The sequence below is a fragment of the Leucopleurus acutus genome (genome assembly GCF_964270905.1).
Source record: "Leucopleurus acutus genome assembly, chromosome: 17".
Lineage (NCBI taxonomy): Eukaryota > Metazoa > Chordata > Mammalia > Artiodactyla > Delphinidae > Leucopleurus > Leucopleurus acutus.
The window spans coordinates 81,457,596-81,472,030 of record NC_139159.1 but is presented as its reverse complement, the minus strand read 5'-3'; the positions used below and the strand labels follow the sequence as shown (position 1 = coordinate 81,472,030).

The 14,435-nt window shown below is 46.0% G+C and overlaps 1 protein-coding gene across 5 annotated transcripts in view; it reads left to right on the top strand.

Moving 5' to 3' along the window:
• Positions 1-14,435, top strand: part of PTK2 (protein tyrosine kinase 2) — a 251,843-nt gene that overhangs the window by 127,756 nt on the left and 109,652 nt on the right. For all 5 annotated transcript variants that reach the window (XM_082858781.1, XM_082858780.1, XM_082858779.1 and 2 more), the window contains one exon: positions 7,990-8,044. In XM_082858781.1, coding sequence (XP_082714907.1) covers positions 7,990-8,044 — 55 coding nt within the window. The remainder of the gene's footprint in view (positions 1-7,989; positions 8,045-14,435) is intronic.

The following is a 14,435-nucleotide window of genomic DNA, read 5'->3' as shown; positions in this document are numbered from 1 at the left end:
TATATAGCTTTTCATCATACAGAAGTTTTTCTTTTTTAACGTGGTAAAATCTGTCCATTATTTTCATTCTGGTTTTGCGTTTCAAGACCTAATGTTTGTTCTAAAAGTTTTGTGGATTTATTTCTATTTTTACAGTTCCAAATGTGTGGATATTTTTTGACTTTTTAAAAAAATTAATTAATGGCTGAGTTGCGTCTCTGTTGCTGTGCACAGGCTTTCTCTAGTTGTGGCGAGCGGGGCCTACTCTTAGTTGCGGTGCGCAGGCTTCTCATTGCGGTGGCGTCTCTTGTTGCGGAGCACGGGCTCTAGGCGTGCGGGCTTCAGTAGTTGTGGCTCACGGGCTCTAGAGTGCAGGCTCAGTTGTTGTGACTCACGGGCTTAGTTGCTCTGCAGCATGTGGGATTTTCCTGGACCAGGGCTCAAACCCGAGTCACCTGCATTGGCAGGCGGATTCTTAACCACTGCACCACTAGGGAAGCCCTGACTTTCTTTTTAAAATTAACTTCTAGCTTAATTGCATTATGATCAGAGAGTATGGTCTCTGTGATAAGAGCTTCTTTGGCTTTTGTTGAGACTTTCTCTGTGGACTAGTGTAAGATCATTTTTCTCCAGTCATTTATTAGAAAGAAACTATAAACATACAAAAAGTTGAAGAATCTCCTGTTTTTGGTCTTCTCTAGTTTCGCCATGTCTTAGACTTGGGTTTCTTTTTTATAAGCCCAACTTGGAACAAGATGTATTTTCCTGATTCTGTGGATTCATGTTTTTCACCTGGAAAATATATGCCATTATCTCTTTGTCAACTGCATGTTTTTTCAGCCTTTATATCTCTTAACATCTTTCATCTCTATTTCTTGTGGCGGTGTGTGTGTGATTTCTTTAGATTTTTCTTCTAAATCCTTAATTCCCTTTTAAGTAGTGTCTTCTTGACATACCCTGTCCATTCGGTTTTTCACTTCACCACTTATAATTTTCACTTCCAGAAATTCAGTTTCCTGTGTTGTGTAATACGCTCTCCATTCCTGGTAATCTCTGTTGCTCACGTATGTGATTGTGCCGTTTATTTTGTCAAGCTTTTCATGCCAGCTGTTTTGTGCTCTGTATCTGACAGTGACTCTGGGGTTTCTGGGCTGTCTCAATCTGCTGTTCCTCTGACTTCCTGAAGCTCCCGAGTGGCTTGAATCAAAGCCTGGTGGCCCAAGACTGCTGAGTGGGCCTCCGGAGTGGGCATCTGACAAGAGCCAGGGAGTGAATGGCACAACTCGCCCTCCCTCCGGTCCCAGCTCAGTCCAGGTCCAGCATCCCCACCTGCGGGCGGCATTGGGTCAGCCCTCTTCACCTCCAGCACTTTGGGTGTATAGGGTGGGGTCCTACAGACCTACTTGTTTATTACTGTGTTGGTTAAACATTCATTGTTGTAGCTCAGCCTGTCTTCTGATAGCAGTTCCCTTTTTCTTGAAGTATATTGTTTAGAAATTCTTTTATATGTGTCTTCGGTGGTAAAATTCTGCTCCTGTCATCTTGTAGTTTTCTTTATTTCACCTTGTTCTTGGAAGGTGAAGATTCTTTACTCCTTCGCAATTCTAGTTTAATCGTGATATTTTCTCAGTACTGTTCCCTGGGTTCTGTCTTCCACCGCAGCTGTTGAAAAGGCCCACCCAGGGCTGTGGACGAGGTATGGCTGGGAAGTGGTTCTCCAAGCACACTGAGGCTGTCCTGCCCGGGGACCGGCAGCCAGGGCCTCCAGGGGGTCAGCATTGCCCTTTCCTACTGGTTTCTGCTAGTAGCCTAGAGCCACTTAGAAGTGTAAATATTTTCTCAGTATGGAAAAGAATTATACATCAATGCAGAATGTTTCTTGTTAGTTTATTTTAGGGTTCTGGTTTTTCTTGCCAGTAAGGAGAAAAACTGTGAAATAGTCCATATAGTTGCTTAGTTTTGCCAGAAAATGTATGGACAGTCTCTGTAATTTATAATGTACTAAAGAAAACTCCTTCAGCTTTACCACATTTCAAAATAACTATTTTCAATTATGCAATAAATAATCAGGCCCAACTTCGGAGGGTGGGAAAAGCACTATCTAAAAACGTTTGCATTTTTTCTTTAAACCAACTAAAGAGTTAATTAGTCTCTTTTCTCTGTGTCTCTCCAACCCTGGTAGGACCAAGGTGCCTCTTCTGTAGGCAGAGGGGAAGTACTGGCCGTGAATATCCAGCCGCAGGCCCAGCCGCAGGCCCAGAATGTGGCCTCCCGGGGTCTTACCCTGCAGGGCGCACTCTGGAGTGTACTCTGGTGGCTCTTTTATTTACGCCTCCTGTAAATCAGAGACAGGAGTCAGATGAGATGTGTTAAGAAAAACGTTTTGTTATCAAGCTTAAAAACTGCGTTGCTGACAATGACAGATGGAACCCAAATAAGCTAATAACACAGTGTTAAAATTATGGTTCCTATTGTGATACTGTAGAAGGAAGAAACTTATGTACCAATGATTCTTCTTCAACGTACAGAATTATACTGTGAAATTATTTTAAATGAATCACATATCTTTTCAGTTCTGCTCATTTCCTTATTAAGTGGTTTGCTTTTTTTAGAAATTCATTTTTAATCATCTTTGCATTTAATGTATTTTGCTGTAGTTGTTTGTGTAACTGTGTCTCTTCTCTACTAGAGTAAGCTGTATTGATGTAGGGACCTCCTGGTATTTCCAGCACTTAGCAAAGTGTCTGATGTTTATTAGGTATTCCATCGGTACTTCCTCAGTGAATAAATTTGTGATATAAAATTAGCTGAGGTTAATTCTAATTGTGCATTGTTTTCATTCATTTTTAAAAATTGTCTTTATTGTCAGTAATAATCTAGTGCTTTTTTTAACTGCCTATAATAATTTATCAGTGAAGGGGATGCTCACAGATTTGGCATGAATTGATTGACAGTGGCTTAACTAAGATAGAAGGTACTTTCTCTTTCACATAAAACAAGTGCTAGGCAGTCTGTGCTTCTCATCACCAGGGCACTAGGCCCCTTGAATCTTGCCACCATCATCCGTAGCTGCCACCTGGTAGCCTAAGATGGCTGGTTGACCTTGCCTGTCACAAGGAGGAAGAGATGGACCTTTTCTCTCTCTCCCAGCCCCCTTTAAGGACACATATGTGCAGGTAGTGCTTTCCCTGAGAGGGACATTGGCTGAAAGTGTCACATGGCCACACCTGGCTCCAGGAGAGGAAGGCAGCATCACCTGGTGTACCTGGCCAAAAGATGACTTCTCATTACTCAGGTTGAAGGAGAGAGAGGATCATTAAGAAGCAAACAGCAATTTCCATTGAAGTTAGAGAATTTTAAGTTTTATCAGTTTTTAAGAGGCTTAAGGTATCATTTGAGAGGTTAAAGGACCTCAGTGATATTCTTAATGATACTCAATTCTTGAGAGTTTTGAGGCGAGGATAAGATAGGGATACTGTATGAAAACGTGCATTATAGTTTTATTTTAAAGTCGTTTTTGGTTGCCTTTTTTGCTGGGGCTTTAAGTTTATGAGAGTTATGTCCACAAAGTATTAATTAGTTAAAGCCAACAGACAAGGTCTGTATCTTCTCAGAAGTAGTGCGGAAGGAGAGATAAGTTTATACTTGGCCTGAGAATTCACTTATAAGAAGCTTAATGTATGTAAATAAAGCTATTCAAGCCTCAGGCCTCCCAAGGCCTGCTGTGTCATGGGTTTTGGGCGCGAACGCATGTGTGCGCAGGACAAGGCCCCCAGGCTGGGAGTAGCTAGGCGGACCGAGTGCGCTCTAGAGAGATCCATCGGGGAGCTGGTGCGGGGTGTGGACTGCTGGGCAGCACCTCTTCCCCCTGATGTGGGGAGCGGCGCCTGCTGCCTGGACCATCGACAGCGACGGCGAGTGTGGTCAGGGGAGCAGGAGGATGGCGCAGTCATGGGAGGGGGCAGAGCTCCGAGGTTGGACAGAAGGGAAAGAACAAGACAGCCTCATCAGCCAGCAGTGGTCTGAACGTTTCACTAGAAGGACAGAGGTAAATTAAACGTTAACTCAGAAAATTCTGGTTTAAAATTGATCACAAATACAGTTTTAAGCCCCAGACACCCCAGATCTCAACGAGTAACTTTCTGGGCTCTGAGAGCGTGCTGTCTCATGGTGCCTGTCACGCGCTTGCACAGCTCGCGTCAGGGTCTCACCCGAGGAAGAGACCGCAGGGCAGTGACTCCCCTCTCCCCCTCCCCCACCCATATCTAACGTGATGCCCAGTGTGGGGAAGTGGGGGAGTACAACAGGCTTGCTTTCTTTGAAGCTTCAAATCAGAGTGAGTTGCATCTTAGAGAAAAGTCGGAGGAAGAGTTACTGGGAGATCTGCTCCCGTGCACGGGCAGCCCCAGCCCAGGCTCCTGTCTGGCCCCCACTTCCTCCTGCGGGATCCGCGGTGGTCTTGCTGAGCGGGCCCCCCGGAGTCCCGGGCGGTCGTGGTTGTCCCTGTGGGGCTGTGTGGCCAGGCCCACCGCCCTCTCTGAGGAGCCCCGGGGGCCAGGGAGCCGAGGCCGAGATTTCCTTGCTGTAAAAGCCCACGCCACCACCGCAGCGCCCTAGGCTGTGAAGTGTCCTGTCTGCCCAGCCAGCGCGGGCGCCCTTAGCCCCCGTGGCTCTGAGCACCTGAAGTGGAGCCGGTGCAGCTGGGAACTAGATTGTTAACTGAATCTTAGCTAATTTAAGTGTGAGTCCTTCATGGGGCTACTCTTGTGGACAGTGCGTTCTCACCTAATACTAATATCTCGTTAACTGCACGTGTGGGTTAAGAAGGTTCCTTTCGGCTCACGTGGGAAATCTGACAGCCTGACACTGGGGTTTGGGAATTGCGGGGTGGCTGTGTCCTAAAAGTTTCATGAAAGCTAGTTTTAGTCAAATGAGTTTACCTGTATTTAGGATCTACCCTTTGATAATTATTTACATAGTAAAGAATTGCCTCATTATAAAGGCCAGTAGTTTTATTTTGTTTGTGCTACATCAGTAGTGTTTACTGTTTTGTTCATCTTACCTCACGGCTGTACAGACTTTGGGTTCAAGTGAGTTTTATGTCACATAAAGCTGAGAGCTAGCCTGCTGCCCGTCAGACAGCTCATCGTAAGCCAGTGCCCGACACGGGCTGGAGGGAGGTGGCCACGTGTGAAATGGGACAGCCTCTGTGGCCCTGCCAGGCTTCTTGGAGAGTGCTGAATGCAGATGTCTCAGGAGGCTTTCCCTAAAACCGTGAGCGCAGCGCCTGAGCTGTTTCCCAGTGTCCTCCACCGCCAAGCCTCGTAGATGGGCTTCTTGGTAAAGTTAAATCGGAATGTGTGGAGCGGGGTGGTGGTGGTGTGGAATTCTCGCAGCGATTCTGTGTACTTTATCCTCATTTTTATTTTCTCACTTGCCATGTGTCCCATTTTAAAGGGCTCTAATGTATGGGCAGGTGTTACAGACTCATTATTACTCAAAAGTAGTTGGAAAAACTAAACTGCATACTTGCTAAACATTAGTTGGCCTTAGCTTTTTTTTCCTTAAATGGAGTTGTTCTCACCTTGGAAGTAAAAGTAACACCTAGTAATAGGCTTTATTTTCACACAGAAAAGTTCAACCCCCTTGGTCCATCTTTAATTTTTCCATTTGTGACAAAAATGAGTATGATAAATTTTCTACTTTCCATTGGACTCTAAGAAAAATACTGGGTTGGCCAAAATGTTCGTTTGGGTTTTCTGTAATATCTTATGGAAAAAACCCGAACGAACTTTTTGGCCAACCGATAGCTGCAGAGCTGTGTTGAGTAGTGGCAGCTGATGGTCTCACCGTGGGGAAGAGGGCATCCCTGGCCCTGGTGTTCCCTGCCCCCCATCCAAAGACTTCCGTGGCCAGCTGCCTCCTTGAGATCTCCACCAGGAGGTCTCGTGCACCCTGCTCGACCCCTCTCCAGAAGCAGAAGTCCCAGGAGGCACGCCCGGGCCCCCGGCCTTCCTCTTCCTGGTGTCTCGGCCTTCCCTTGTCACCTTTCATTCAGCGCTGCTGGCTCTGCGTCCAGAGCATCCCTGAATCTCTGCTGCCCACCCTCCCTCCCACCGCCCTCCTCCGGGCTCCCAGCAGAGCCTCCCTCATACCTGCCTTCCAGCCTGTGTCCTCCCCTCCTCCCTACAGCATGTCTGCTCTTGGCACCATCAGGTCACACCTCCCTCTGCTCATGATGACGGCTAGTCAGGCCTGTAGACCAGACTCTTGCCAGACAGGAGGGGCATCCCGGGTGTTTCCGGGGGAAGGGGAACTACCCGTGTAGAGCTCTAGGGACTTAACACATTCTCACTGTCTCCTCAGCACCGCTGTTGGCAGCAGGGATTAGCATCCCTATTTTACACGTGGGTCACTGAGGTTGACAGGCATGAAGGCGTAGCCAAATCCTCCTACGGCAAAGCCAGGATTCCAGTGCAGAGCTCCCTCTGTGAAAATAAGTTCTTTATATTATGGAATAGCTGCCTGCAAAGGCAGATAGGGAAGAAAGTGCTCAGGAATAATGCCTCTAAGATTCTAGGGTGTTGGTTTATCTTTTATGTGCTTATTTTGCTACTTCCCATAGTGATTAGCACCCAAATGCTTAAAATGCAAAGTTCCTGTCTTTTTAGGAGGCAACAAAAAGTGGAAGAACTTGGGTGGACACTTTTCCCTGTTCATATCTGAAAAGATAAGGAAGGGAAGTTATAAACAAAAGTGGTTAGAAAAATAAATGGAAAGCCAGGAGTTACATGAATTTGCTGATAAGTAAATCCAGAAAACAGTGTGTCATAGGAGCTGAGGAAGGATTGTGTACGGGAGTAGTGAACAGTGTCATCATCATCACCACAGAGTAAAAAAGAATATGAGAACTGAGACCAGGATTTAGCAAGGAGTTCGTCGGTTTAGGTACTAACTAGTAGAGTATGGAATAGGGGATTAAAATGTTTGGATCTAGAGTCAACCATATAAACTCTGACATGTTTTCTATGGTTTCATTGGTAATACTTGCTAACTTACAATTATGTGTGAAGAAGTCATCCCTGCTTTATTTTTTTAATATACTTTATGTTCATTTTATTTTTTTATGTAATCCTGAAAAGGTACCTTTATTTCGCTTTTCTCCTTCTTGATCCTTTTATATCTTCCATGTGTCTCCTGATAATCTTTCATGTCTAGAGGCTTTATTTCATCTTACTAGCGCACGATTGCCCTCTAGTGGCCAAAAGCCTGGCTCACTTAGTACCCAAAGTAAGTAGAAAATGAGAGTGAGCCGTTCTTTCCATCGGTTTTCTTGGCCGGAATGCTTTGAGGCTCTTGTTACTAACGATTGATTTTGTAGCTTGATCTAAAGAAAATGACTGGGATTTTCAGCATTTCCACACATTCAGCTTTTTGACCTTAGGCCACTCACTTAATTTCTCTTTTTTTGTTTTGTTTCCTGTGTGAAACTGAGATTATAAACATTGATTAATGTTAATCAAAAAGTTTATTTTTAAAAACAGTCAACCTTTAGGATTAATCTAAGGTATTTAAACTTCCCTGCTGTATCCCAGATCTTTCCCTAATCAGGCCAGTCTACTTTCTATACAAATACAGTGCATTACCCAGTTGGAATCGAGGTTTATAAGGCTAACCTTCAAACAATGCTCAAAGAAGAACAGTTTGTTTACTGTTGTAATTTACAAAGAGGCAATATTTTAGAGGGTTTGCAATAGTAAGGCTTAAAAAAAAAAGACTTTCTACCTAAACCAGCTTGTATCGGTGTTTCCTGCACAGATCTAGAAAATTACTTGTCCCACCTGTTCCATGACTGTGTGGGTACATTGGAGCTTTATTATACTTATTTCCTTCTAGAATAACATGTGGAAGGGTAAATAATTTAAACTGCTTTTATGTTCTTGCGACAATGTCATGTTATTCATCGATTTGGTGGTGTTATTTGTTAATACACTTCTTTTTGTATTTCAGAAAAGATGTTGGTTTGAAGCGATTTTTTCCTAGGAGTTTACTGGACTCAGTCAAGGTAATTAGCGTCTGCTTTATCATAATAGGTGACGTGTTAGGCAGACCCCTCCCCCGTGGTATGCGGTTTTCTCCTTTACGTGTAAAAGTCATAATATAAAAAGCTGACAGTTATTCTAGTCATACTGATGGCAAGTAGATTTTTAAAGGTGTAGCATTCTGCCAGAAAACCATGGTTTCGCTTCTTGATTGTGAGTGCATCCGGCCAAGTACAACACCAAGAAGGTTCACAGCGGTCCTCGTCACCTAAGTCTTTACGGTCTCGGGTATTTTGACACACGAAAGTAAAGAAGCGGCACGTAAAAGAGCCATAGTGGCAGCTGTAGCGTGTGTGCGCGCATGCGTGCGCGTGCACGCGTAGACGTGTGTTCTGGAGGTCTGTCTTCTCTTGTTTCGACCAAGGGCACTCCTCCCCGTTAGTAACTCTTGCAGGACACCAGTTCCTGTCTCTGCCTGTAGCTCCCACTGCAGGGGAGGGGACACCGGGGACCCGAGGTGTGGTTCCCCAGCCCATCCAGAACATGGTCCAGTGTGGTGTGAGGACGCAGCTTTGGATCAAGATAGAGTCCAGCTCAGCTGAGCTCTGCCATTTCCTAGCCTCATGGTTTTGGACCTGGTTTCTTATTTCCACAACGAAGAAAATACTATTTTGTAGGGTTGGCGTGGCTGTTCAGCAGATCGGGGTGTGTATGTGTATAAACTACTGCCACAAGTACCTGTCACAGTGCAGCTTATAAACCGTGGCTGTTACTGCTCTGACTTTCTATCACAGAGGACATGTTCCACACTAGAGCAGCCGTGTGGAAGACCATCCCACTCACTGAGGCCCAGGTGGGATAAGACAGAACACAGTGGTTCAAAAACTGGCTCGGAAGCCAGGCTGCCTTGGTGAAAGTTGTGACCCGATCACCTTGAATCACTTGGGACTCAGTTTGACCTGGAGAGTGAGGCCCTGGCGTGGGCGCAGAAGCCCACCCTGTGCATCGGCCTGCCCTTTGCTGGGTGGACCCAGGGAGAGACGCTCACAAGTGTAAGACACCGTTCCTCAGGGCATTTACCCCATCATTGGACAGAGAAGTGCACCACCCAGTGTAAAAGTAGAAAGCAGGAAAGGATACGAAAATGGCTATATCACATTAGTAGCACCATCAGTGCTCAAACATTAGTCCCAGGGTGGCCTGAGAATTACTGCAAAGTCTCCTTAGAGCTGTGTGTAGATAAGCAGTTATCACAGGAGGTATGACTGCTGGCATTTGGGAGTCCAAGAAGTTATTCTGTATTTAAAAAGGATCCTCATACTCCAAACAAGCCACCCCAGGTCCACGTCACAGGTGCCATGGTGGAAGTGTAGCCGAGGTGAGAAGGCCCCGGGGAGGTCCCCCATCGCCGGCTCTTCTGAAGCTCAGCCTCGGCGTCCTCTCCCGTACAGACTGCTCACCTCCCTAGGGGGGCTGCAGAAACATCCTCCACCTTAGGGTCCTGCTTAGGGTCTTAATTTTTAATTCTACTTTCTCAGGTTTTAATTACTAGATATTTACTTGTTTGCATTTTGTCTGCCTGCTTCCACTATATTTTAAGATCCACGAGGACAAAGATAACATCTGCTGTGTTCTCTGCCCTAAACCCTGTGTTTGGCATGATCCCGGGCACACAGTAACATTCGCTAAATCTTATTTAAGTGAAAAAATGAATGAATAAGTTTAAGGGCCACTTGAAAGATGACTGGACTTAGAGGAGGCACTTTCCAGGTAGCGGGTACCGTGTGGAAGGAGGTATGAGAATAGCGCAGGTGATGATACTCCTTCACAAGGTAGAAGAACCGGAAGGCTGGAGAAGCTCGTTTCCCTGGGCAGCCCGCTCTGACCCTGCTGTCACTCCAGAAACGTCCCCATTCCTGCACAGGACTTGTCCCCTCCAGGTGTCTTTCAGGCTGTCCCTCAGGACCCAGCCTGACTGGCCTTCCTCATCCTCACCCTGCTGCCGACCCTGATGCGCTTCTGCTGCTGTTTGAGCTCCACCTGGCAGTCAGGTCAGCCCTGTGACTAGAGCTCAGACACTGTGGTCGCCTGTGTGGACGTCAGTACTCAGATGAGAGCACGTAGGGGCCCTGGGTGTTCATGGTAGGGGAGGGACATGGTCACCTTTTGGACTTTAGAACATAAACCTGACAGCAGCATGGCGGACAGATCGAAAGCAACAGCACTCCAACCAAGAAGGCTTGGAGGTGATTAAGGTGAGCGAGGTGAGCAGTGTCAGCCCCGGATGCAGTGGTGGCTGAGCCTGTGTGTGCGCGGGTAGTGGAGGGGAAGGAATTGACCCTCGGGAGCTTGAGAGAACTTCGCGAGCCAAACAGATAGCACTTGTGTTTCCTGAAAGGTTCAGTTGCTGCTGATTTTGATGCGAGCAGGGAGACCAGAATTGACTTCTAGCTTCTGTTTCTTAGGTACAGATTCGTCTAGTGTTTCATTTCTCACACGCTTTCTAATGTAAAGGAAATCAGTATACTTTTGTAAAACAAATAATGTATATTTGGCTTCTTAAATAGCTTAATCAGTAGCTCATATCCTTATGCCAAACATTTTTCACCTTCTATGTAAATTCTTTCAACTGATTGCTGTCAGACTCTTGTGGGTATGACTGACATAAACATATACCCATAGGTACGTAACAGCTACAGTACAAATTAGGTTGTGTTCAGACAGTCTCCTCTTCAAAACTGTTGCCAATGAAACTTCAACTAACAAGAAATTCACATCAGCTTCTTGTTTCTCCCGGACTAGCCCTATAGAATGGCTAGACCAATTGGTATTTGCTTTTCCAAAGGCCATTTTGTTTTATATGCCTTTTTCCCTTCATATCTAGACTTCTAGAAGATCATTTGTAGTTAATGCTCACGTTGAAGGGTTGAAAGGTTACCTTATATTTGATGGAACTTAAGCTATGATTGATTGATGGCAAAACAGGATTGGGGTATATGTGCCCGATTACTAAGAATAATTTACAGGATATTTAAATTTTCTGACTCTTTGATCACAGTAGTGCCAGAGGCACATTTTTAAAAACACTGTACCAGCAAAACTAACAAGTCAATCCCAACCTGAGGATAGTCTACAAAATTGACAGCTGGGCGATGGGGAGACATGAGTAAATGCAGTGTGGGGTCCTGGAGCAGTGAGAGGGCATCAGTGGGCAAACTAGGGGCTCTGAGTAAAGTCCGCAGCTAGCGTGTACTCTTGTACCAACGTTGGTGTCTTAATTTTAACAGATGTTCCAGTGTCGTGTGAGATGTTAACTTCCAGGGCAGGTGATGGGGGGAGGTGGGCACTGGGCGAAGGGCAGGAATTCCGTACTGTCTTTGCAGCTCTTCTGTAAATCTCAAATTACGTTGCAAATAAAATAGCCAAATTTCAACTTATTTGAGTATAATTCACAGTAGAAATCTAATTTCAGAACTAGAAATGTTGCAAGATCAATAGTTACCAGTTTTTTGAAGTTTCTGTACTTCAAGGTAATAGAATGGTTTCCTAGGGTCCTATCAGGAGCACTTAGTTTAGTCATTCCCATCCCTGTGGTTAGCACGGAAGTGCCTGGCTCAGCAGTCATTCAGCAGCCAGCTCCTGGCATCTGCTGTGTGCCAGGGAGAATGAAGCCTGGGGTCAGCACAGAAGTGGCCGTCTGGTCTGGGCTCCTGTAAGGAGGGTGGAAAAAAAGCACGCTTCAGACGTACACACACACACACACACACACACACACACACACTGGAATGTTACTTAGCCATAAAAAGAAGGAAATCTTGCCATTTGCAGCAATGTGGATGGGCCTTGAGGACATTGTGCTCAGTGAAATAAGTCAGACAGAGAGAGACAAATACTGTGACCTCACTTATATGAAAAGAAAACAAGCCAGCTCATAGATACAGAGAACAGGTTATGGTTGCTGGAGGCTGGAGTGGGTGAAATGGGTGCAGGGCTCAAAAGCTACAGACTCCGGTTATAAGTAAGTCCCAGGGATGTGATGTACAGCATGGTGACTGTAGTTATTAACATTGTTTTGCATATTTGAAAGTTGCTAAGAGGGTACGTCTTAAAAGTTCTCATCACAAGAAAAAGAAATGTGTCGCTATGTGAGGTGATGGGTGTTAACTAGACTTACTGTGGCGATCATTTCACAGTATATACAAATACTGAATCATTATATTGTACACCTGAAACTAATACAACGTTATACGTCAGTTACAGCTCAGTTAAAAACACACTTTGCATGCACTGTTAACGTATCTATGTTTAGCATTTGGTAGGTGGTGAAATAATTCCTCAGTTAATGTTTCTTAGCCTGTTACTCTTTTCTTGCATGTTTTCTTTAGCACTACATTATAACTTTTTCATCCAGGAAGCCCTCGGAGTCCATTGTTGCTAGCAGCATCTGATAAATATTAGGTTGATTACTATGCAATTATTTTTGTTGTTCAGAGGCTGAATAGCAGCAATGTCTGACGATTCATCCTGGTCATACTTGCCTCACTTTGAGTGGCTTTCTCTCTGTATATGAATTGGCTTAAGATTAACTAGCATTGATCGATAGATGCCTTGTTTCCTAAGTCTGGGCAAACACAAAGCTGATGTTGAAACCCTATGAACAGGGAAGTGTATTGATTAATATCAAGAGATTCTAGGGAGTCAGATTTTGTGGAATTTTTTTCCTTACTGAGAAAGGAGAAAGAACTGCTGCTCTCTGAGGCATCCTTCTTAGAAACGAATCTGGGGCTCCTTTCAGATAGCGAGGGTTTTGTAGTTCCTGCCCAACACTGGCTGCTGCAGGCCGGAAATCTCAGTCCTCTTGGGTGGCCACATTGGAGTAGAGACCCCGAGAAAGCTCGGACACTCACTCCCGGCCAGGTGCACCCGCTCTCGCTTGGCGGGGAGCCGGGGTGTGGCTCTGTGTCCTCAGGAAGCCAGCCCTGAATGGGCGCGCTCCCTCCTTCAGCTCCTGCGGCCGCTGCCCATGAGTGTGACTTCCTGTCTTAGCCGGGTGACGTGTAGGCCTCGGGAGGGGCTGGGCAGAGCAGCGCGCGGAAAACTGACAGAGTCAGCTGGATGGCACAGAGGCGTGAACCTGTTGCTCAGGCTGTCTGTCTGCTAGCACTGCACAGTTACTATTTTCAAACCTGTTTGCCCAGTTGCTCAGAAGTTTTCCGGCAGGTTGAATGGCCAGGTGCACAGTTTAGTTGACCCCATGCACACCCATTCCACGGGTGCTGGGGGTCAGGGGACAACAGTGAGGGAAGGAGACGCGGAATTGGGAGCGACTGTGCCATGGGGTCGGCAGGAGAATGAGAATCAGCAGGGACCATGAGGTGTTGCGTTTCATCTTTACACGTGCGCATATTTACCTGTTACGTGAGAGTTATTTCTACACACTTAACAAAGAACTAACCAACTACGTATAATGCTCACATCACAGATATTTCCATTTCCTTGTTTTTCACTAGTCTCTCTTCTACCAGAATTCTGTATCCACGGGAGACCATCACAGAAATCAAAGCAAGAGTGGGGCTGCTGCGTGGGAAGCTTAGAGAAAAGAACATGGCTTTTGGAAAAGCACTTTGAGGACGTGGCAGTGCAGTGGGTTTTGAGAGGTGGGCGAAAGAGGTCAAGGTTGCCGCCTAGGTTTCTGTCTCTAAGCAGCTGGGAGATTTGCTGAGATGAGGAGGTCCAGGCCTGGAAGAAAGTCACAAGTTCTCTTGGTGGCATGCCAGGTTTCAGGTGTCTGGGAATTTCAGGTGGAAAGCTCAGGTGGGCACGTGCATATGTGTGGGTCTAATGCTCAAGAGGAGACGCAGAGAGTGTTTGCAAAGCCTGGAGTCAGAACAGCTGTTAAATGCCGTCTCAGCTGTGGCGAGAGTGGCCTTTTTCAGTCTCTGGGCTCGTGGCCAGAGCTTGGACGGCTCTTCCCCAAACCACGCGTCCCAGACTTTTCTTTTACAGAGTGTCCAAGGCCAACCACTCATGTTGTAGGTGACATCTGATAGTCAAGCCTTGCCCTTGAACCCATTTTGCTTCTCTTCACTTTAGTTCCTGTGATCTAAAACCATAACTGACTCTCTTCCAATTGCCTGTAGTTCCACACTTGGCTCACCTGTCAGAACCCCAGCCCTGGTTAAAACCAATGTTGGCCTACCAAGCAGGCTTTGGCCCGCACTTCTTTCCTGCGGCCACTGTATTTGTGGGAGTCATCAGGCCCCATGCCTGTAATCACGTCGGCTGGAGACTGTAAGGTTCTGACCCAGCCCTGCTGTCTCCTGAGCTCGGGTCTGTACCCAGCTTTATGCTCAGTGGTTCAGCTCGGGAGACTTGCGGATCTCAGGCACGTTCAGAATTAACGGGACTTGATCT